The 25,216-nt window shown below is 36.8% G+C and overlaps 1 protein-coding gene across 1 annotated transcript in view; it reads left to right on the top strand.

Annotated features, from left to right (window-relative positions):
* Window positions 1–24,683, top strand: part of LOC306869190 (oxysterol-binding protein 2-like) — a 67,991-nt gene extending 43,308 nt beyond the window's left edge. Inside the window, exons 3-15 of the mRNA XM_079415836.1 lie at window positions 5,306–5,556; window positions 13,628–13,826; window positions 13,981–14,104; window positions 14,924–14,990; window positions 15,560–15,712; window positions 18,156–18,401; window positions 18,883–19,003; window positions 20,013–20,116; window positions 20,819–20,914; window positions 21,131–21,315; window positions 21,940–22,160; window positions 22,773–22,892; window positions 23,320–24,683. Of these exons, the coding sequence (XP_079271962.1) occupies window positions 5,306–5,556; window positions 13,628–13,826; window positions 13,981–14,104; window positions 14,924–14,990; window positions 15,560–15,712; window positions 18,156–18,401; window positions 18,883–19,003; window positions 20,013–20,116; window positions 20,819–20,914; window positions 21,131–21,315; window positions 21,940–22,160; window positions 22,773–22,892; window positions 23,320–23,423 (1,991 nt within the window). The 3' untranslated portion in view covers window positions 23,424–24,683. The remainder of the gene's footprint in view (window positions 1–5,305; window positions 5,557–13,627; window positions 13,827–13,980; window positions 14,105–14,923; window positions 14,991–15,559; window positions 15,713–18,155; window positions 18,402–18,882; window positions 19,004–20,012; window positions 20,117–20,818; window positions 20,915–21,130; window positions 21,316–21,939; window positions 22,161–22,772; window positions 22,893–23,319) is intronic.
* The last annotated feature ends 533 nt before the right edge of the window (window positions 24,684–25,216 follow it).

Below are 25,216 nucleotides of genomic sequence, written 5' to 3'. Positions count from 1 at the left end.
ATGGCTATTGCATAGCTTCTACCCACGGGCAATACAAATTCAACCTCACTGCTGTAAATCAATTACAGCAACCAACTTTCCAAAAACCATGCTTTTGAATGTTCTTGTATGGCTATTGTTTCTATTCTGTTATACAGTATTATTCACATTATAGGTTTTTTTTATGCACATTTTTTTTTTACTTGCTTCTTTATATATTATTCATTTTAACACCATGCACTTATTTCTGCTTCTTGGCGTATAGTATTATACTTTTATTATACGTGTTTATTTTTTTTAAACATTGCACCTACTGTACGCCATTAGTCATTTTCTGTTACTTCCTAATAACTCTTTTATTCATTTAACACTATTTTTATGCTCATTTCCAGCAGGGAGGCATAGTCTGTAGATTTCTAATTTATTGAAGTTGTTGTAGAGGTGATATACATTAGTTTTAGGCTTTATGTTTGATAGACTCTGGCTGGAGAAGATTAAACGCTGTCATCTGCTCATTGCAGTGCTACATAATCTATATTTACATCATCATGTTTCATCTGCAGTACATCCATCTGATCTGGCTGTTCATGTGTTGATGTTTTCTGCCTTCTGCAGCTTTTATCCCTCAAGTAGATGAAAGCTGGTGAGATTGCATCCATAGATCCTATAAAAATAATTGTAAATATTCATACAAGTTGATGCACACTTGTGCTTTCTAAAAGGGTTTGGCAATTAGGAAATTCTCCTTTGACATGCACTTTTATATGGAATTTTTTACGTATTGGAGTGACATTGTAGCATTTTCTATATAGTCAAAATTATAATCTATATTATATAGAAGTATAGTCTTTCCTTCGTTACTTACTGTGAAGTCTAAAGTTTTGCAATAATGACAAAAAATGCAGACAAACAAACAAAAATGAATTGCAAGGCAAGCTTTGCTAGGAGACTCTCCTCATTTTAGGCATATTCTGTTTCCAACCTCAAAGGGACGGAGCTGACAGAGTTTATTCCACCTTCTTACATGAGTTCTTAGAAATTATTTTCAATCTTTTGAGTTAAACTTGAAAACTGTTTTGAATCCTACACGAATGTGAACTATTTCTGGCAGCGGCATTACTACAGTAAATCTGGATGTATGAAACCAGCTTATACATTTATTAATTCATAAGTAATTCCTTTGTCAGATTTATTACCACATTATTGCAAGCTGGTAGGTTGTGCTCCTTGACATATTCACTATACATCATACTTAGTTTAATGTTCCTATTTCAGGTGTACAGCTGAGCTCAGGAAAAAGTAATGGTCAAAAGGTTGTAGAAAATATGAAGTGCAAACATACATAGGGGGGTTTAGAGATACAGGATTCTACTAAAGTACCATTTGATGTAATAATTATTCTATCATGTGATGCACTTTAGATGTTAGATTGTAAATAAAACAGATGGTGGCAGAATGATTTGTATGTGCATGTTAGCATTTAATATTTACTACTACTTTCTCTGTAACGTCACTCTGTAAATAGATATTAGTGTGCGCATTTTGATGACTGTGATATGTATTTGTGACCCTGGACCACAAAACCAGTCATAAGTGTCAATTTTTCAAAATTGAGATTTATGCATTATCTGAAAGCTGAATACATAAGCTTTCCGTTGATGTATGGTTTGTTAGGATAGGACAATATTTGGCCGAGATACAACAATTTGAAAATCTGGAATCCGAGGGTGCAAAAAACTCAAAATACTGGGAAAATCTGCTTTAAATTTGTCCAAATGCAGTTCTTAGCAATGCATATTACTAATCAAAAATTAAGTTTTGATATATTTACAGTAGGAAATTTACCAAATATCTTCATGGAACATGATCTTTACTTAATATCCTAATGATTTTTGGCGTATAAGAAAAATCTATAATTTTGACCCTTACAATGTATTTTTGGCTATTGCTACAAATATACCCCAGCGACTTAAGACTGGTTTTGTGGTCCAGGGTTACATTTAGAAACAGACCTCATCTGACTTGGGCCTTGCAGGTTGTAAGCCTGTAAGTGTTATAAAATAGCAAGCCACCTTGTCCTTCTGTCGGACAGTTCCCAGACTGAGATGCTGCTGTGGAAATGAGCTGTAATCTCCAGCACACAGCAGATTTACCCTATACCAGCTGCACATTACCCTCAGACCTTCATCAGCAGCTCTTCTAAAGCTGAAATGTGACAGGGTGAAAACTTCTCTTAATGTAAAGCTGTGTGGGTTTTTTTTTTTTTTTTTGGCTATAGATCAAGATGCTCAAGTGCTCAAGATTAAACCCAAGAGGCAAAAGGCAAAGAGATGTTCGGTTTGGAATGAAACACTAGTATGCTACTATACTGTGTGGTATATAATGTATATTACTTAAAATTAGTATGTAGGAAAAAGGCTTGTATACTGCATGGAAAATACTTAGTATGGTAATATGCTGTTAGTAACATTCCCACAGATTCTTCTGTCAGCAGTCACATAGCTCACAAATATGTGATGTATGTGCACAGTCAGCCAGTGTGTGTGTGTCTGTGTGTTAGTGGCTTATGGAAAGAGAGAAAAGAAGAAGCTCTAGAAATGGACGATTTGATTGAGCGTTTTCCCCATGTCGGCGTTTAGACCCTCAAGATGTCATTCTGTTGCTGTTTAGATTAAAATGACATCCACCAGCACAACAATGAACCGAGAAGCAGGAGAGACCTTTTAATGCATAGTAATTATCTGGTTTTAAGTCATAGAAGACTCTCATTTAGTTTGCGTGTAACTACACTTCTTTATACAGGAAGTCCCCTAAAGTGACCCCTCTTCCTCCTCCTCAATGTTTTCTGTCTGCCTATGTTGTTGTTGAGTCATGAGAAGGTTAATGTTTTCAGACTCTGAACAGTTTGCTGATGGCTGCTCTGCTCTCTGCTGAGGAGGAACAAACCCAGTCAAATCAATCTCACTCTTGCCCCGCTCCGCTGCTCTGAATAAGGTTGCCATGTCCTCTTTTCTCACACGCACTATACCATGTCTTTTTTCCAAATGGTCTTTTTTTTTTCTTCAGAGATGAGCAACAGCATCCTTTCTTTGAGAAATTATTTTCTAAGTACATTGTGGTGTAATAAACGTGTCTGTGAGTAGCTGTCTCATTGCATCCATGTTGCATGATCCTGTCATGGCCTCAACTCCGCTTCAGGATCTCAGCTCTGCTCTGATGTGTTTTCTCCATTTGCTCTATATTTATGCCACTTGTGTCACTAGAATGGAGCCTTTGTGTGTGTGAGCGTGTCCATACATGCCAATGGACTTTAATGATGGCAGCTGTGGAACCGTGCAAAGTGAACACATTTCGGCATCCAAATTATTTATCATTTATTTTTAGCACATCCTATCCACTACCAAATGTTTATAGCCTAGACGTCAGAAGTGATGCTCATGACCATCACTAAGGTACTTTATGTTAATTTTATAGGCTCTTGTTTTTAAACGGACAGCTATTGATATGAATGCAGTACCAATAAAAGCAAAGGTTTTTGGTCCAAAAAGGAATAGCTTGGAAGAAAGCAATGGAGGTGTTTTGCAATAGCCAAGTCTATTTCCAGATCTCAATCCAATTGAAATGTTTTTTGGGAACTTGCATGCAAAAAAAAGTTTTGTGTGCATCCTCCAGTATAGATCATGTAGGCCAAAAAAATGTGCATTACATTGGTTCCCTTGGCAAAAATCAATAGGATTTTTCAATTGGCTTTATTGATTATTGCAGAAAACAATTCTGTGACCAACAAATGGTCTTGATTCTTACCAGTTGTTTATTAAAAAAACCTTCACAAATGGACACAACCTTTATGAATTTTGAAGCCTGAATGCAGTCGGCAGATGTAACAATCTAAAGTTCACTATATGACCTCAGTGTCCCCAACACTACGCTTCTGACAAATCATTAATCTTTATTTAAAATCTACATTTTGTAAAGTTTAACTTAGAATCGTTTGCAAGAATGCAAGTATAAACAGCTAGGCTATAAAAGTGGACTAGTGAGTAGATGATTAGCCTTTTTCAAGACACATAAAAGCTGATTTATTTTGCCATAGAAAACTTGAAAATATGAAAATTGAGCTTGTGTTAACCATAGACCTTATTTCAGGCATTCAGAAGACAACTGAATTTGTGTAAACATTGTTATTGAATAAAATATTTGTTATTTATTTAGATCACCTTCATCAATCAATTTTTTGCAAACAAGGTTTCGGTATCAATATTCCCACATGCAGTCTGTTGATAATTGGCTAAACTTTTCATTAGCTGTGCTTTTTTGTCAAAATACAAAATTAGTTTGGTGTAAAATATTGCTGAATTGCTTGAAATGATTGTTGATTGTATCTGTTGATGATATTATCAACAGATGAGTCTTGTCAGTGTGTTCTCCAGTATGACTTAAGGGTTAGTTCACCCAAAAATGAAAATTCTGTCATTAATTACTCACCCTCATGCCGTTCCAAACCCGTAAGACCTCCGTTCATCTTCAGAACACAAATTAAGATATTTTTGATGAATTCTGAGAGCTCTCTGACCCTCCCATAGACAGCAATGTAATTACCACGATCAAGATCCAGAAACGTAGCAAGGACATCGGTAAATAATCCATGTGACTTCAGGGCTTCAACCGTAATTTTACGAAGCTACGAGAATGCTTTTTGTGTGCAAAGAAAACAGTAATAGCATAATTTATTCAACAATTCTTCTCCCCGAGTTACCATCTTCCGCCAATTTGGAGAGTACCCCAGAATCAACGTAATCAGCGTTATCCTTGCTGTCTATGGAGGATCAGAGAGCTCTCAGATTTCATCAAAAATATCTTAATTTGTGTTCCGAAGATGAACGGAGGTCTTACGGGTTTGGAACGACATGAGGGTGAGTAATTAATGACAGAATTTTTATTTTTGGGTGAACTAACCCTTTAATTAGGAAACCCATTTATATCTGAGACTTTCAGGTTTCTTAACTGGTAATATTTTGTGTGTAGTCACTTTCTCTTAAAGCTGTCCACCATCTGTCTGTGTGTGTGTGTGTGTGTGTGTTGATGTGGGTGTTTGTGCTCTGTTTGCATAAGTGGTAATATTGACTGGGTGCCAGTTGTTAGGGCCTCAGCCACCTGTAAAATCAGCATTAATTAATGAGGGAAATTAGGAGCTGTGGTCTAAAAACAGCGGGTAAACACATTGTGGGGACATGGGATGGATTTTTTTTGTCTGTCTTAAAGCAATCGTTCACCCAATAATGAAATTTTCTCCCATAACCTGTATTCTGTATCTCTCTCTGTGAAGATGACTCTGCGGACGAGGAGCCCACCTCTCAGTCAGACCACAGTGAGATCCAGGGCACTCTCAAGACTCTGGCCAGTAAGTTGGATGACTTGAGCACGTGCAATGACCTGATAGCCAAGCATGGAGCGGCGCTGCAGCGGTCTCTGAGTGAGCTCGAGACCTTACGTGTGCCTCTGGAGGGAGGAGAGAAAATCAAGGCTGTCAACGAGAGAGCCACCCTCTTTCGCATCACTTCCAATGCTATGATCAATGTAAGTAGAGCTGACTTTCTGTTATTACAAAATTTGAGTTGGGTCAGGTTTCAGTGATTATAAAATAGATTTTTTGTGTATACACTATCGTTTGAAAGTTTGGGGTCAGAAAGATTTTTTTTTAAAGAAACTAATACTCTTATTCAGCAGGGACGCATTAAATTGATCAAGAGTGACAGTAAAGACCTACACCGATACAAAAGATTTATTTTTCAAACAAATGCTGTTAAGAATTCTTGTTGAACTTGAGAATCCTGAAAAAAATAAAATTTTAAACAATAAATAAAAATTTCTTGAGCACCAAATCACCATATTACAATGGTTTCTGAAGGATCATGTGACACTGAAGACTAGAGTAATGGCCATCAATAAATTTAATTTTAAAATATATTCAAATATAAAACAGCTGTAATAATTTTTTTTTTTTTTTGTAATAATATTTCACAGAATTACAGTTTTTACTGTGTTTTTGATCAAACTGTTGCCTTGGTGAACAGAACTGACTTTTTTTAAAAACATAATGAAAAAAAAATGGTTGTATATGTTATTAAAATGTATGTAATGACAATATAACAATCTATAAGATTGCTTGGATTTTAAAAACATTTTATTCTTGGAGCTGGAGAAATTTGTCCCCTTTTTTATGAAACAATGAGTCTGAGCACTGTCCGACTTTGTTCAAATTAAGGACTGGTTGTATTTATTATCTTTAATTATCTGGATAGTGTTTTCCTCTGTCCTTAGTGCTACGGTCAATATGAATGAGCAATGTTCAGATATAATGGCTGGAAAGATTGTGGTTCATTATCACAATGGACAATGTGGAATCTAATCCAGTATTAGCTCTCTTACCCAACCATACTTCATCAAACAGACTCATTTCAGAAACTAGCTCCAGAACAGAATACAACAGCATATTTACTCTTTTTCTCTTTTTCAGAGAAAATCCTAATCTGTCTCTGTTTTCAGATTTTATGTTCAGTGTCGCTCTAAAGGCAAATGTTGTCGCAGATACCTGGATCATAGATACTTTTTATTTTTTTGTCTGTAATCAATGAAGGTTGAGCCTCCACTAACATGATCAATAGAGGTCTAGGAATAGCTCTCAGTTTTGCGGATGTCCTCTGTGTCTTTGATTTCCTAAATCAAATTCTGGATAGGTATCAGTACTCACAGTCATGGAAGTCAATATTAGAGGTGATTTTGTCTTGTGTGTTCCATTTCAACTATGACAAACTTGAATTCATCTAGGAAGGAAAGGATGTGACGTGTAGCCAAGTATGGTGACCCATACTCAGAATTTGTGCTCTGCATTTAACCCATCCATGTGCACACACACAGTAGTGAACAAAAACACACGCACGCACGGAGCAGTGGGCAGCCATTTATGCTGCGGCGCCCGGGGAGCAGTTGGGGGTTTGGTGCCTTGTTCAAGGATCTCACCTCAGTCGTGGTATTGAGGGTGGAGAGACCGCTGGACATTCACTCCCCCCACCTACAATCCCTGCCGGACCTGAGACTTGAACCCGGGACATTTTGGTTATAAGTCCGACTATCTATCTGTTAGACCACGACTGCCCCCTATCTTAGGTGAATGCAATTTCATGCTGTTTATTTGGATTTGTGTGGATTTTGAGAAAGGACCACAAATATGTATTGACTGCATCATAATTGTGATTGTTGGTACACAACTTGAATACAAACCTCACTTTAGTCTTCACAGCCAGGTGTACATTACAGGCAACTTATTCTGGCAAAGCAGTGACCACTTTGACAAAAAAAAAGGTCAACCACATTTTTGAAACCCGCTAAAGTAGTCATAATTTTTGAGTAAAATGTGTCTTAATATTTATTGATAAACAAAGTGAGATTGGAAATTTCCATGCACGTTTATTTCATGTTAAAAATGTGATTATGTCCATTTTAGGTGAGATAGTGTTGCTTCACAAATGCCATAGATAAGAAGTAGCTGCTCTGATGAAAGGTTTGGAAACAACTGATATAGAGCAAACTATCTCAACATGTACACCTAATTAACTATCTTTAGATTTATGTTTAATATAGGAATCCAGTAGTTCACCAATGTGTTATTGGCTGATAACTATTCCATCTGTTTCTCACTTCTTGAGATTAGCTTGAATCATTAGCCCTGCAGACAGCAGTCAGGACCTGAGTCTTTGAGTGATGGAACACTCTACCAGATCTACATGCAATAGCACTTTCATTTGCGAGATCTCTGTTTGGACTCTTCTTTAGTCTTCTTTCTTTCATCTCTAAAATGATTAATGGCCAGCTGAACAGAAATACACATGCATAATGAAAAGTGCTGAACAGCACTATGAGGTCTAACTCATTAAAGCACACGGACAGGCTGAGCCGCAGCAGTTCTAATGAGAGGAAGAGGAAAACCATTCTGATCTTTGTGTGTGGTCTGATGGATGGAAATTTATAAGTGAAGATGATATGTTTAAAATATGCTTCAATATTTGAAACAAGGAGAGAGAAGATAAGGACATTTCTCTTGTTGTCTCCTGATTCTCTGAGGCTTTCAATCATGTCTGTGATGTCATGCACTAATGTTCAAACGTTTAGGGGATTTTCTAATTTTTTAATGTTTTTGAAAAGTTATCTTATGCTCACCAAAGCTGCATTTATTTGATCAGAAATACAGTAAAGACAATCATTTTGTGAAATATTATTGCATTTTAAAATAACTGTTTTATTTCCCACTTGGTTTAATATTTTATTTAATGTAATGACATTTAGACACTTTTAAGTGTTACGTAAGTGTCCAAATAAGTGAAAATCGATCTAGATTCTGGACATTGAGTTAACCATCTATCAATTTTACACACTGAATGACATGGCTCTCCCTCCCCCTCAACTAAATGGCATTTCTCGGATATGTGGATATATGACACACATGCATCTCTTTCCTCTAAGCTCTTCCTGAAGTCACGAGCAGTCTGGGGCCCAGGGCCTCACTCAGCAAAAAAAAAGTGGAAGTTTGCATATGTTAAAGGAGAGGAGCTGTAGTTTCATGAACGTGTGAGGAAGCCACAGTCACATGCATATCGTCTCTCACAGCAGAGCTCAAGAGTCACGTAAGGGCTGGTTTCTTCCTTTGTTTGTGGACTTTAAGGGCACAGAAGTGTAAGTGGGATGCAAAGAGTGGAGGGACCTATACTATTGCTTTTGAACTCTGTTCTGTACAAGGTCCAAAATTATCACCTGCAAAGCGCCAAATGTAAGTAAAAATGGGCTCAGTGAGTAAATCAATCTAGTAAGTTGGATTTATTAGGGACTGTAACATAATACCTACTTTAAGTCAAAAAGAAAAATAATTTTCTGATGCTTGCTGATGGAAATGATGTGAGTGATTAAAATATATGGATGTTATAATTAAAACATATATAGATGTTATAATAAAAAATATAGACAAAGATATACAAACAAATGTTTATTGAAGTTTTGCCTCAATTTTATTAGCAGCAATTTTTATATCAGGCCTAAATTGTTTTCCCCCATGAATCCATGCATTATTGCCTCCAAATTAAAATATAAGAATGTTCATGTTTTTATGTCTTGTATGTACATTGACCTGCAATTAATATGCAACAAAAACAGCTAAGTAATGCTATATATATATATATATATATATATATAATATATATATATATATATGCATATATAATTGTATACCTTTTCGCTTTTAAATATTAATTTATTTAGTATGAATGTAATATTTTATTCATTCAATTTTTAAAAATAGATTTGGAAGACTTTTAATCCAAAACAACTGCATTCAAGCTATTTGTATTTTCATTCCTTGGGAATTAAACCCATGATTTTGGCATTACTACAGGATCTTGTAACTTTTTTCAATCTGCCGATGGCAGTTGTGGTAAAAGGTGAAATTTGGTCACTGATTCTGTGCCCATTTTGTTAGAAATTGAGAATTATCTGTCAGTGTGGTTCCTGATAAATCTAGCAGACTGGGGTCAGTCAGATGAGTTGTGTCATTGTGCCTTCATATGAGACTAGGGAGATGGACAAAGAAACACTGATCAAGAGAGAGAGGAAGAAGAGAGTACAGACACCCAGAGGCATTGACACTGTAAAAGACGTGATTGGTTGTGACTGCGAGCTGCCTTAGTGATTTTGTGGCTGTACTGTAGTCTCAGTTATTAACATGATTGATGAGCTCTGATGAGAGAGATGCTCTCACAGAAACTGAGTTAGATTACAGAGGTTATTTTTAGTGAAACCTATGTGTGGTGTGGGTTATTATTATTAATAATGAGCAAGAAACATGCTATTTGTCATACATTGCACTATATGTAGTGAAGAAATTGCTAGGATTTCAGGTGTCAGTGCTGTGGAATGAGAACACGGAATAATTGAATTGAGATGAATAATGACACTGTATTGTCTTCTGCAATTATAACTGAATTTATTCTTACCTAATTGAATAATTTTGCAGCATTGAGGCTGTTTCTCCTGTTTATTACTGAAAAGCTGGTTCAAAGCGATCTATATTGTATAAAGCTCTATATAAATAAATCTTACTTGACTATAGAAAGGAAAAAGCTCTTTAAAATCTCACTTGTTTTTCCTCGATAACAAATTAAACTGAGAGCGAATGGAGACATATATTTCTGCTGAAAAAAATTGATCATCTGAGGCAAATCTTGTACTGAACATGACTGTGAACTCAAAAATGTCTAATGAGGTTTGAAGGAGCAACCTTTGAGCAATAACATTTTCCTGTGTTATTGCACAGTAAAATAGATTTTTTTTGTGTCTGTGTTATTAACCAAGAGTAGCCTCTCTTAGATGTTTGTATTACTCAATACTGTTAATCCAAGGCTCAACTAAAAAAAAGCATGACTCAGCTCATAGACAGTCTGTATGTTTGCGTGTTTCTGAACGTGCACTGGCCGTCAGATTTACTCTTTCACTTCTGCTTTGAGTTGAACCACTAGAGCTTCGACCCATGATCGATTTCATCAGATCTTTTCAATATTTCTGTCATAGACATGTCAAATATAATTTCTTAGATGTTGTGAAGCATTTCACAGACATTTCTATAAGAACAGTAAAAAAAAAGTCTATCAGGAGAGAAAACTAGAAGAAAGGTGGAGAAAGAGGAAGACAGAGAGAGGAAAGTATTTCCATGATCTCTTCCTGTGGGGACTGTTTTTATGAGGGAGACCAGAGCAGTAATGAGGAAACAGGTGAATTCATGTATGGTGCCTACGGCAGGAGGACAGATAAGATCCCTAGAGAATTGGGAGCTGGGATTATCGTGATGAGATAGCGAGGGAAAACAGAGAGAGGATGTGGAGGCAGCATTTGCTGTACACCTCTGAAATTTATAACATTTTTAAATATATTTATAGCTTATGGTAATATATTTAAAAAAAAAATAAAAAAGGTATTTACATAAGGTGTTCATCCCCATATACGGAATATTAAATTAAAATATTTTTAAAATAACTAATATATATATCTAGGTGTAAATCTCACTTTATCATGAATTACATAATCTTTTAAAATATTTGAGTACAATAAAATAATACTGATAATTATCAGTATATAAAAAGTGTGTATGTGCGTGTATTTTAAACCCTTAGAGACAGTCTACCTGTGGCTAAAAATAACTATCGTTCTTAAAGGGACATTACACACTAACTAACGTTAAAAAAGTGCTTTTACTTTTTTAACGTTAGTTAGTGTGTAATGTTGCTGTTTGAGCATAAATAATATCTGCAAAGTTACGACGCTGGAAGTTCAATGCAAAAAGAGATATTGTCTTTTAAAATTCTGGCAGTTTAATGCCTACAAAAATGGCTCGTAGGGACTACAATGAGCTACTTTCCGGGTCCGTTACGTCACGAACCCAGATAAACCCTGCCCCCGGGAACACAGAGCAAAGGGCCATGCTGTTTTAGAGAAGAGGAAGAAAACTAGGGGTGCACGTAAAAATCAATTCATATATGAATCGCGATTCTATCTTCTAATGATTCTAATGGATTCACAAGTTTCAAAATCAATGTTCTAAAGCAGCTCCTCGCGTCACCCTGCTCTGCACACGCTCTTATTTGCATCTCTCTCTCTCTCTCTCTCTCTCTCATTCAGATCTTCAGTTAAGCTCCAACAATGAAATGTTCCATTAATACGACGCCATTGTTTACAATACAACCGGAGCACATGCCGCTGAGCTGAGGGGCGGGACGTTCAGACGTGCACTAGAGGCGGTTTAGCCAATCACAACACACTGTACCAGCTAACCAATCTGAGTCCATTGCGTATTTCTGAGGGAGGAGTTTCATAAAAGAAGGATCTGATCAGTGCATTTAGAGGAGAAGGGACAGAGAGGTGTGGAATAAAGGTCACTGCACACCGAGTATGAAATTTTCGCACATTAAAAAATAAATACGACCTCACGTTGTGTCAATCACGTTTGCACACTGCCTCCGAAACTTTCGCCCGTCAAAAAAAATTTGGATCAGCATTTTCGCATCCGTAGCATGAATTTTGATAGGAAAGGATGGGGAATACGGAAAAAACGGAAAAACGCATGCAAAAATTTCTGACTCGGTGTGCAATGATTTTAAAAGTAAATTATGTGAAAAATAATGCATTTTTTAAAAAACGAAGCATTAACACATGTTAGACTGCACCCCATAAACACAATCAAGCCTAGAAAAAAAAGTCAATCACCCCTTTAATTGTTTACTAACCAGTTTGAACCATTAATCCAATCTGTATGCTTTAAAAAAGTCACATGAAGAGGATTCACATTCAGAAGTTCTGTAGTGAATGTTGTTACGTCATCAAGTTTTGATCAGCATTGATTTGCCAAAGAAACCCATGCAGTTTGTTCCTCTGAGCCAAACTAGAATGATTGTTGATGCTTAGTCCCACCCTCATGTCCAGATGGTTCAAATTGTCATCTAATTGTCAGCAATAAAAAGCTTTTGGACTTCTTTGGAAATTAGAACAAACGGAAAGTGAAAGTTTTCCTCACTCTTTTTTTTTTTCTTTAAATGCAATGTGAAAGTATGCGTATTTGTGTGCATGAAAACAAACTGAAAATAAAAGATTTTTACGAGAAGCACTCTGACAAAGCACAGCAGAACACATGACAGAGCACTTTGGCATAACACAAACCAAAAACAAGGTTGAAACGGCACTACATATTGGATAAAACATTGGAATTGAGGCGATATCCCAGGAGAATCGATTCTGACGGAGAAACCTGGTCCAGTGAGGAGGCGTCGATCTGTTTGGGTGTTATATTATGTAAATAATTCTTATATAGTTTGCAAAGTTCATTTGCACTATGTTTTCAGTTGCACTTAGTATATTCTTTCTATTTTTGAGTGCAGTTTGTGAAAATCATTTGCACTGCTTGTGTTTTTGTTGCGTGTGAGAATTTACAGTTGTTTTCACGACTTGCTACACTATTTGCATTTGTTCTTCATGTTCAGATTGAAAATATATTTCTCTGAAAAAAAGTCACTTTTGCTTCAGTGATCTTTTTATTTACTCCCTGAACTGTATCTATATTGTTTTTCTGTATATATCTATGCCTGTTTTTCACTGAAAAACGACTCAAATAATATTGTAATAAACTGCTATAACTTGCTTAGGGAATGTTAGATGTAGACTAATTTTGGATTTAAAAAATCCAAGTATAATCTTCAGGAGTTTCTGTTCGCCAAAAAAAAAAAAAAAAGCTTTTAAGGGTTAAAGGATTATCTCGATCAGATTTAGTCTAAGGTTTAAAAACAATTGCATTTATGCATTTGGCTCTTTTATCCAATGCGACTTGCATTGCATTCAAGGTATATGATATCAGTTCATATGAACGCTCAGGGAATCAAACCCATGCCCTAAAACCATGCTCTACTGTTTCATCTATGATTGAATCAAAACTCTTCACAGAGGTTGATCTTTAGGAGCAGAATCAAGCCCCCCTGGTCTAAATAGCACTTTTATTTTGTTCTTGAAGCTTCTGTGTTTGTGTTGATGTTTAGTCCCTGTTTTGTAACTTCCTGCACAGGCGTGTCGAGATTTCTTGGACCTGGCAGAGAGCCACAGCCGCAGATGGCAGCGAGTACTTCAGCATGAGCGAGAGCAGCGCACACACCTGGAAGAGACCATCGAGCAGCTAGCCAAGCAGCACAACAGCCTGGAACGAGCCTGGAGAGAGGCCCCCACGCACGCTGTCAACACTCCCGATACGCCCACCACCAACACGGGTGAGACACGCCACCCCTGCCGCATCGTGATCATTCATAAATTAATATTATAGAAGTGAATGAGCTCAGTTATGAGACATGGCATGATCATAAACCAGCATGACTGCTGTAATGGTACTGTTGTGCCTGTTTTTGACTACTTATGTATGTACAGGAGTGAGTGAAAGGCCCAGGAAAGAGGAAGCGAGTGATGAAGATGAGGATACAGAGTATTTTGATGCCATGGAAGAATCACCTGCTTTTATAACTGTGACTGCCACGGACCCCTCTCACCACAGGTCAGCTTCATCCCCACTTAACCAAAAAATGAAAGTCATACATTTTTCAACAACATTAGGGTAAATAAATTGACACAATTTTCCTTTTTTGAGGAGAGTTCGAAAAATAGTTGTTCAAAAATTAAATGCAGACATTTTATTAATAATGAATTCAAAACACATTTCTTAAGTCAATTTCTACTACCTGCTGATAAACAGTACACCAAAAGTCATTCATTTCCAATGGAGAGTAGTATGGGAGCTGCATGGAGTTTCGACCATATGAATATGCATAATTTTGGGGTCTGATTTATGCTTCGATTGCATTTACATATTTACTCTCAACCGTATGTGACCACCTGACCGAATGAGATGTATTCCAATCAAAATTATGAGCATGAGGTGAAAATTACCAAATATTTTGCACTAAAACGTAATTCTTTTAATACTATTTTGGTAAAATAAGTGGTTATTAATAACTATGTCTGAAATAACTATTTTATAAATTAATATAATTTATAAAATATTATAATTTTATATAATTTATAAAATATTTTATAATTGTGAAATAACTATTTTATCAATTATTACAAAAGTATTTATATTGAATAGCCGTAAAATGCTTTTCATTCAAATGTATTGTGTGGATATATTCATGCATTCACTATTCATTCATTACGGTTGTGATTTATTTATTATTGTTTTGTTTTAATCTGGCTCTTATTCACTGGTTGACTCCTGAAACCTTTATTCCATCAGCTAAACACGTCATACCATTATTCTGCTTATTTGCCTGCATCTCATTCTCTTACTGTCTCTCTCCCTTTCTTGTTTGTGCAGGCGTTCTCAGAGTAATCTCAGTGGTGCGAGTGGAGGACAGCCCAGTGACTGGAACCAGGAAGACAATGTGAGTGTGACATGAAACAAGAGCCGAAAACAAAGGTTATATACACTAGGATCCAAAAAACAACAATGAAAATCTCAGATTTAAAATCTAATTTAAAAGGACGACAAACAAAATGCTAAGGCATTCTGAAATACTAAAAATCATTTGTAACAAGGGCCTGAAATTCACTTCATATTTGAAATGAAATTTTTTTTTTTTTTTTTTTTATTGAACGCATTTTCATTAGTGGCCTCAGACTTTTGGACCCCACTGTATTTTTTGTGGCATAAAGATCCAGTAGACTCAGCGTGACTGTGAATGTTTCCTCAGGCAGTCTGTGTTCATCATTGACAGCTGTTGTTCATCTCAATTAACCGAATCTTAATGAACTGATATCTGCTCCCCTTGTTTCATCTTTCTCTCGGTGACTCACTTTCTCAGACAGATGGAGCATCAGTCAGCTGTCAGTGTTTATGCATTACGTTCCTCAAGGGCACTCAGGCCCTTCAAATAATGTCTTTCAGCATAAACACATTTCATAAATTTCAGATGTTTTTCAATACAAACACTCTTGTCTGTGTCTTTTTTAGTGTTCTGTGAGCAGTAATGATTTTTCAGGGAAAGAGCTGCAGCCTCACAGAAAGAGGCGGACCCAGATCCCAGAGAAGCCCAACTATTCACTCAATCTGTGGAGCATCATGAAGAATTGCATTGGCAAAGAACTCTCTAAGATCCCAATGCCTGTAAGTGATATCGGAGATTAATGAAATGGTCCTAAATGAAAGGTTAGAATCAGCGCATTGCTGTTCTTTGAGAATAGTAAGCAAAATGTGCCTAGAATATATATCATTTGCATGTACACCACTGTTCAAAAGTGTGGGGTCAGTGAGTTTTATAAAAAGAAATAAATTTTTTATTAGGGCTGTCAGTCGATTCAAATTTTTTATCTAATTAATTACATGATGTTTCGATTAATTAATCGAAAAATAAATTTGACTGTGAAAATACATACAAAAGATTATTTAAAGGGGTCATATGATGCGATTTCAAGTTTTCCTTTCTCTTTGGAGAGTTACAAGCTGTTCATGCATAGATAAGATCCCTAAAGTTGCAAAGACTAAAGTCTCAAACCCAACGAGATATTCTTTATAAAAGTTAAGACTTGTCCACGCTCTCCTAAAATGGCTCATTTGAACATGCCCCCACATGTCTACGTCACTGTGTGGGAAGATTTTGGCGTGCTTTTCATTCAAATGATGGCGTGATTTTTATTCTGGCTGTAGTATTGTTGCTGCCGCCGGCGCCATGTCCTGGAGACGCTGTTTCATTGTGAAAGCGAAAGTACTTTGTTTGGGCTTCCAAAACGGGACACAACTAGAAATCAGTGGTTAAGTTGTATTTACAACACTGTTCCAGAACAGTTCAAACCAAATATTAGTGTGTGCAGCGCATTTTACAGAGGACTGTTTCCTGAACCTGGGAGAGCAGCCTACAATGCCAGCTGTGCACAAAGGCTGTTTCTATAAAGTGGGGCAATTCCAAATTTGTAAGGACAGTCTGGCGCTTCTGACTCACAGCCTGCAAGTATGTTTTCATATTTAAAGAATTTGCCACTGACTATTCAAACGTGAGTTTTGAGCAGTGTAGAGTAGTGTCGTTTCTCCGATCACAAATGCAGATATGGTAATGTTGAAAAAGACAGGATAAGTCATTATAATCAGTAATTATGTCCCCACTGGATGCAACAAATGCCTCATTTATAATGGGTTTTATTGTTTTTGTCTTGTCGCGTGGGAAAAGGCATCACAATACTGTAAGGAGCATAACATTTCCGTTACATGCTTGAGGTATTCAGCCAATCACAATGCACTGCATAGCTGGCCAATCAGAGAACACCTGACGCGTTTCAGAAAGGTGGAGCATAGAGGAGCAACAATAATGTACAGGATGTGGAAAATAAAGTTTTTTGAACCTTAAACCACATAAACACATTGCATTACACCAAATACACAAAATAATGTTCTTTTTAGCAATGTCATATGACCCCTTTAAAGCTATTTTTGTGTTAAATGAGAAAGTTTTAAGTAGACATTACAAATTGTAGCTTTAGAAAGAAATATTTTATTTTATTCAACAAAATTTATTACACATAAAAATTTAGGCTACAAAGGCTTAACATAAGCTATGGAACATAAAAGAAGATCATTTTAACCAAAACAGCTTTGTTACCAACAGTCTTCAAAATACCTTCTTTTATGTCCCACAAAAGAAAGGTTTGAAACGACATGAGGGTGAGGAAATGATGTCAGAATTTAAATTTTTTGGGTGAACTATCCCTTTAATGTTTTTATTATTGTTATTATTATTATTTTTAATGAAATTATACTCTAAATAAGAAACTAAATCTGCCAAAAGGTGGCGGTAAATGTCTTAATTCGATTCGTTCAAACGGCTGATTCATTCCAGGGTTACTCCACCCCAAAATGAAAATTTTGTCATTAATCACTTACCCCCATGTCGTTCCAAACCTGTAAAAGCTTCGTTCATCTTCGGAACACAAATTTAGATATTTTTGATGCTTTCTGACAGAAAAATCACAGTTTGCGGTCACTGGGGTAATGGTTGCTGAAAATCTGCTAAAGCTTTGCCATCACAAGAATAAATAACTTTTTAAAATATATGAAAATAGACAGTTACTTTAAATTGCAGTAATATTTCACAATATTACAGTTTTACCGATCATATAAATGGTGAGCATAATAGACTTCTTTTAAAAACATTATAAAAAATCTTATCAACGCCAAACTTTCAAACTCTTGTGTATGTATTTTTTAAGCTAATATTGTTCACAACCCCTTGTTCTATGAAAGAGAAGGTGACAGTTCCCTTTTAACTTAAGTTTTTAAAAAAAGGCAAAGAATACAAAGCTAAAGCTGCCACAACTTGTAAGTAAAGTAACTATGTATTTTAAAGTAACAAATTTAGCTGGATGCTAACCTTTTAATTCCAAAACAAACTTATATATATGATTGTATATATACTTGCATATAAATGCATCATTCATTCATTGTAGAATGGGTCTGTGGTCACAAGACAATTGCAGTATCTCCACATACTCTACAATATGTAGTAGAAGAATGTGAATTGGGACACAGCCTAAGTGTTTTCCTCTCTCCCTGTGTCCAGGTGAACTTCAACGAGCCCCTGTCCATGCTGCAGCGCTTGACGGAGGATTTGGAGTACCACGAGCTGCTGGATAAGGCGGCGCGCTGTGAGAACTCTCTTGAGCAGATGTGTCTGGTCGCAGCCTTCTCCGTCTCCTCATACTCCACCACAGTGCACCGGACGGCCAAGCCCTTCAACCCTCTCCTGGGAGAGACCTACGAACTGGACCGCCTGGAAGAATTCGGCTACCGTTCCCTTTGTGAACAGGTCAGTGTTAAGAGTCAAAAGGTCTACGGTATCATATGAGGAAAGCTATCAGTTAGCATTTATATTCACCTCAGTAGAGGTTGTTAAGCTAGAACAGAGCACTCCACTATTTTTTTTCCCTGTGATGGTAAAGCTGAATTTTCAGCATCCATTACTCCAGTCTTCAGTATCACATGATCCTTCAGCAGTCATTCTAATATGTTTTGCTGCTGAATTCATTTTGCAACGAGAGGAAATGAGAAATTAAGCAATTTATTATAACGCAGTGTCACAACACTTGTTTTCAGTCACCTTCAGCCATTACTGGAAATGCTTCACATGCAAGGTTCAGTGATCGGAGGGTAATGATGGTTGAAGGTGACTGAGAGAACAGCAGAATCACAGATAGAAAGTCCACACGTCTGAATGAATAAAGACACAGTACTCCCTAGTGGTGAATTTTATATTCAGCACTCGACTGTTATTTGCCTGTATCTTTCAGGTCAGTCATCATCCGCCGGCAGCTGCCCATCATGTGATGTCACAGCGAGGCTGGTCCCTGTGGCAGGAAATCACCATCGCTAGCAAGTTCCGTGGCAAATACCTCTCCATCATGCCTCTGGGTGAGTGTGCTCTCCTCTCTTGACTGTCTCACTATTTCACTATTCTTCATATTCTGTAAACAAATGTACACATATGTACTAGGTTGTAAGCAGTGTTGGGGAAAGTTACTTTTAAAAGTAATTCATTACAATATTGCGTTACTCCATAAAAAAGTAACTAATTACTTTACTTAGCTACTTTTTATGGAAAGTAATGCGTTACGTTACTTTTGCGTTACTTTTTAAATATGCACAAGGCTTGATTGTTTTTAATACAAGAAGTTCTATTTACAGCTAATGTAAAAGCCCTTTCACACCAAAAAGTGTAATGAATAAACCTCAGGCTGAAGGAAAAGTAAATTCACGTCTGTAAAGTAGAACACAGGAGAAGAAGTTTCAACACTCTTCAGCAATAAAAAAACAATGAAGCACAATTGTTAGTTTATCTAAAGTCATTTTTGCTTATTAGTATGGTTGAACTGGACCATCAAAGGTCAGCAGCAAAGACATTGATTAATAAAATGGGATTAGATACATTTGTGTTGTTTAACATATTTAATTATTGCAGGTTTGCATCATATTCTGAGTTTGCATTTCACTGTTTTAATTCATTTTGATGAATACTAAATCTGTTTTTTGCAAGTGGGATGAATTAATGCACATTCACATTTAGTCTAGAACTACAGTAACAGCATGTTCACACAGCGCCCTGACAATCAATAAATGGGAAAAAAGTAACTGGCGTAACTTTTTGAAAAAGTAACTCAGATACTTTCTTGTAAATTAAAAAGTAATGCGTTACTTTACTAGTTACTTGAAAAAAGTAATATTATTACGTTACTCGCGTTACTTGTAATGCGTTACCCCCAACACTGGTTGTAAGTAACACAGCATCTATAAACATTATTTATGCTGATTTAATTTATTGTCACGCAGAGGATTTATTTTGTATTTCACTCTTGACTTCACATGATTTGATTGTCATATTGTGATAATGATGAACATATTGATTTTCTGTCTGTCTAACCAGGTGCGATCCACCTACAGTTTCATGCGAGTGGAAACCACTATGTGTGGCGTAAAGTCACCTCCACTGTGCACAACATCATTGTGGGCAAACTGTGGATTGATCAGGTTGAACTTCTGACATTATTAAGTTTCTATGATTGCCAGAATTTTCTTGCAGTAGTATGTCAAATATTCAAAGCCTAGAAACGTCAAGGGGAACATATTGCTTGTAGGTCCATGCTTGTAGAATATATTCTTTGTATGACTTAGTTTTACTCAATTTTGATGTCCTCTTCTGAATAATAAAGACTAAAAATGAGGAGAAAACAGTTTTGCAATTAAACAATGCAGCCTACACTATTGTTAATGGCATAGTTCTCTCAAACATGAAAATTTTGTCATCCTTTACTCACCCTCATGTCATTGCAAACCTGTATTCTTTCATGTTTTGAACATTAAAGAAGATATTTTGAAGAATGCTGGTAATCAAACAGTTCCCTACTATGGAAGTCAATGGGGACCGATAACTGTTTGGTTCTTCAAAATATCTTCTTCTGTGTTCAAAATATGAAAGAATACAGGTTTGGAATGACATGTGGGTGAGTAAATGATGACAAAATTAAAATTTTTGGGTGAACTATTCCTTGAAGTTTTAACTGAAAAAAATCTGACTTTTTTGAGGGGCTTTAAGACATGTTTTCTTTTCAATATCAAATACAACTTTATTGAAGAAAAACACATCATACCTCCATGACCGCCAGGCTTTAAGAACCACTGATTTAGTTGTTGATATTTCTCTCTTTTCATCTCATATTTTCTTTGTTGCAGTCAGGAGATATTGACATAGTCAACCACAGGACCAAAGAGAACTGTCAGCTCAAGTTCTCTCCGTACAGCTACTTTTCGAGGGAAGTCCCACGAAAGGTATGTTTTGGACTTAAATCGTCCCTGTCCTTTTTCCTGTCCCTCCCGCTGTGATTCATATGTGAGTTATACTCACAGCAGATAAGAGCCCTTAATGATGTTCGTCATGGCTAAACCATCTTTCTATCCTGCTCTGCCCTCTCTCTGTCTCGGCATGCTTCTGTAGTTCAACCCCAGAGCTTGTTATCCTTTTTCTCCTTGTTCTTCCACTGTAAGGTCACAGGGGTGGTGAAGGACAGTGACGGCCAGGCCCACTACATCCTGTCAGGTACATGGGATGAAAAGATGGAGAGCGCCAAGATCGTGCAGAGTAGCAGAGGAAGCAGCAGCTCTGAGGGCAAACAGAAGACTGTCTATCAGACGCTCACACCCAAACTACTGTGGAAGAAATACCCTCTACCGTAAGACACAGCATTAATGTCTGGTATTATTGTCAATCAATAAAGTACTGGCCTACCTCCATATACTAAGTGAACTAACCAACAGTTTCTGTACAGTGTTCGGCAGTGGTCAAAAAGAATTTCAACATTGAATTAAAAAAAAAATAAAAAATGATCTCGTAAACTCAGATATGTGAATTCAGATGGCAATTAAATTACCACACGACTTTGCTGTTTGTCAAAAAACACAAGGTAATTCGGCCAGGGATTTGTACACGGGTGGTGGGAGAAAAACATACATTCTGTATTCAGACAGCAATAAAATCACAGACCAACCCCTGTAAATGTTGAAAATCCCTTACGTCCCCATGAGAAACAATTACCATCCAAATAAAAAAGCAGGAGAAATACCAGAGTTGGCAAAAGAGTGATTGCATTGGTATCTTCTTAACTATTTACAGTCTAAACAACACACCTACCAGACTCATTACTGACAGACCAAAACTGCCTACCTGCAGAAATACCTTCTTTGCTTCCTACTTACCTACTTAACTAAAGGTGGCCTTGCAAAACAAATTATAACGTTAGATTCTCTGCATAATTTTTGTATTTGTTTCTCATTCTATTCTCCTCTCTATCTCTCAGAGAGAATGCTGAGAACATGTACTGTTTCTCCTCTCTGGCTTTGACCCTGAATGAGGAAGAGGAGGGTGTGTGTTGGACGGACAGCAGGCTGAGGCCAGACCAGCAGCTGATGGAAGCGGGACGCTGGGACGAGGCCAACGTAGAGAAACAGAGGCTGGAGGAAAAACAGAGAGCCACGAGGAGGAGAAGAGAAGCTGAGGCCTCAAAGGCCATCGATGAAGGTGAGCGGAGGTCCAAGGTCACAAGATGGTCACATCTCTGGCATTTTGCCGATGTAGAAGTTTTGAAAACCATGAAACTAGGGGTGTTATTATTTTCATTGCTGCAAAAGCGGAGTCCAATTGAGTCCAAAATGTAAGTCAATTAATAGTCACTTCTTGTTTATTGGACTGTTTTATAAAATCAGTCACATTTGCAATCGTACTGATATTTGGAGAAAAAAACTGTACTCTATTATCTATATCACATGATATAAATATAAAAGACATAAAAGTCATATGGGGGCATATTCCCATATCTTGAATTTTGGGGGAATTCTAAATGTTTTTTAATAGAGTAAATCATGAAATCCTGAACTCTAAATGTGCCCGCGCAGTAGTCTAACTTACATTTCATAGGGTATGCGTGCACCCTGTGGGTGTTGTTTGTTATGTTTTTGCGATATACTCGATAATGTCAAATTCCTATCTTTTAAACAACAATTGCAATATTATCGTAGACGATATATATCTCACACCTATTCATGAAACTATAAATTCCATTTGTCAACCACAACTTTTGTGCCACTGTTCAGGCTGTTCTCCTGGTGATTTTATTGTTGTTTTGTGTTACAGGACAGGACTTTGAAGGCTACGTGCCGCTGTGGTTCCACCAGAGGACGGATGAAATGACGGGAGAGACTATTTACGTCTATAAGGGGGGTTACTGGGAGGCCAAAGAAAGACAAGACTGGAGTACGAGTCCCGATATCTTCTGAACACGCAAAACAATTGACTAACTCTGCAGATAGACAAAGACAAAAGAGGAATAAACCCTCTACATGAACTCATCAGGGCCTTGGGACTGCAGAGGTAGTGGAGACAGGTCATGAACACCTGCGCTGTTTGATCTCTTAGAGCGTGTGTGTGTGTGTGTGTGTGTGTAAGTGTGTGTTTGCAGCTCAATGACATATATCTTTGCCCGACTCTTAACTAGACTACTAAAATGGGTGAACAGAAGAATGTTCTCTCCGAAGTTCACCTCAAAGACGAGTGTGTGCGAGAAATTGAGCTCAGTTGAACTCTTAGCCAAGTGCCGCCCCAGTTTATCTTCCAAAGCAAATCAGGTTCTTCTTATTCAATACAACCCCATCACAAATGCACTTTCCTCTTTTCCCAGCAGTAAAGTACACTGGACTCAGTCTTGTTTATAAAGAGATCATATCAAAGACGCTCCACCCCCGTCCCATACTGGCCTGGACAGCACATGAAGAAACTCACATATGAAGGAGAGACTCACTCAACTCAACACAATGCAGCTGCAACATTTCTGTGAATTGTCTGATTGTTCAGCTTGTACTTCTTTTAGTTTCATATCAAGAACAGTACCATATTTGGACAAAGGAAGTTATTTTTATTTGTTATCCCAGGAGCACAATCAGGCTCTTTTATTGGACACACATCTGAAGACTTTCCCTGGCTCCGCCCACTTTGCATAGCAAATGACAGTTAAGGTTCATCTCATGTCTTCAGATAGCCAATGAGCTTCAGGCAAGCATTAAAAGAGCCCTTGTGTCTGTTGTATTTGACAGTGCAGGTATTCGGACACAAATGTTAGACCCATGAATTGTCATGCACATTAATTAGCTGCTTCCTGCATCAGCTCAGTGGAGCCCCCAGTGGTCATTATCATGTTCCTGTGATGCCACAGTATAATGCGTATCAATGCAATTAAAAAAAAAAACAATTTTTTGGTAAAAACATGGATACTTAATTAATGAATGAATGATCTAATAAAAGTAAACAAGTCGCCCGCTTGACTCACTCAGAGGACATAGCAAACAATCAAAATACAAAGTGTGATACTAAAAACACAAGCAAACAGCTCGCTGACCTTGTTTTGTGTTCATAGCATGCTTGTATTTATTAGCAGTCGAGAACGTGGATTAAAACACCCAAGTGTTCCTGATGAAGGGGATCGCTGTATTTCACATTGCATTATAGCGATAGAGAAGGACATTGTAGTCATTTTTTTAAAGCTGGTAATTTCAGTACTTCGTGACAGATTTTTTATTTCTTTTTAGTAGTGATAAAAAGGAGCTATTTCTGTTGCTTTGCTGAGCACTATAAAACTATAGCCCCCAAGCAGCAAAGTTGTATAACAGAAACAAATCTACAGTATTTCTTTTATGATTAGTAGTAAAGCAGTGGATTCAGGCCTTACATCACTGGAGATCAGTTCTCACTTTATTTCTGATTGCTGTCAAAGTGTAGAATTAGGCTGGAGGTCTTATTTTGCGCTCATGCCACCATATGTATTTTGTAATAACCATAATTATTATTACTATTATAAAGAAAACTGAAGTAATGATGCCATGCCATCCTAATAAATGCTGTTTTGGTAAAAACCGTAATTTTAACCAAGAGGTTTACTTGTAAATGGATATTTTAATTTCAAATGACCCAGCTAGTCAGTTTCATTTTTGACAAGCTGTCAATGTACGATTATAAATGTTAATCTTTTCTATTAAAACTCACTGACTTGGATACTGGCAGACACTTTTCATGTCTATATACATTTGTTAGGAATGTTTTGGTCTCATGCAGAATGACTGAAGGGGGTGTGATGATTTGTGTAGAATTTTAAGTGGTTCAGCAGTGTGTCAGGAGGTGATGTGCCCACAAGAGCTATTGTTCATCACCAGCAAGGCTGTTCTGTAGGATGTTTTGATCTCTGAACAAAAAATGTTATTAATTTTAAACCGTTTGTAAATGCTGGCATATCCTTAGTTTGTTTCCATGTCAGCTCTAAAACACTGAATGAAGCACAATGCAACAATTTAGAGTTTGTTTGTTCACACTTACCCATACATGTAAATGCCATTTTCCTTAAGATTATTTATGAAAACAAATAAAATCTTACATTTTTGTTATGGTTTGCAAGTTCAAGATCTGAGTTGGTAATAGAGAGATTATAAATTCAGAACTATTGAGAAAACCTTACCAATGAAGGACTAATACTTGTAGAATGTTCTAAAAATGATCAGAAAAAAAACAGTTGTTTGTGAAATCAACTAGAA

The sequence above is a fragment of the Barbus barbus genome (genome assembly GCF_936440315.1).
Source record: "Barbus barbus genome assembly, chromosome: 5".
NCBI classification, from domain to species: Eukaryota; Metazoa; Chordata; class Actinopteri; order Cypriniformes; family Cyprinidae; genus Barbus; species Barbus barbus.
This window is presented reverse-complemented; position numbering and strand designations above follow the sequence as displayed.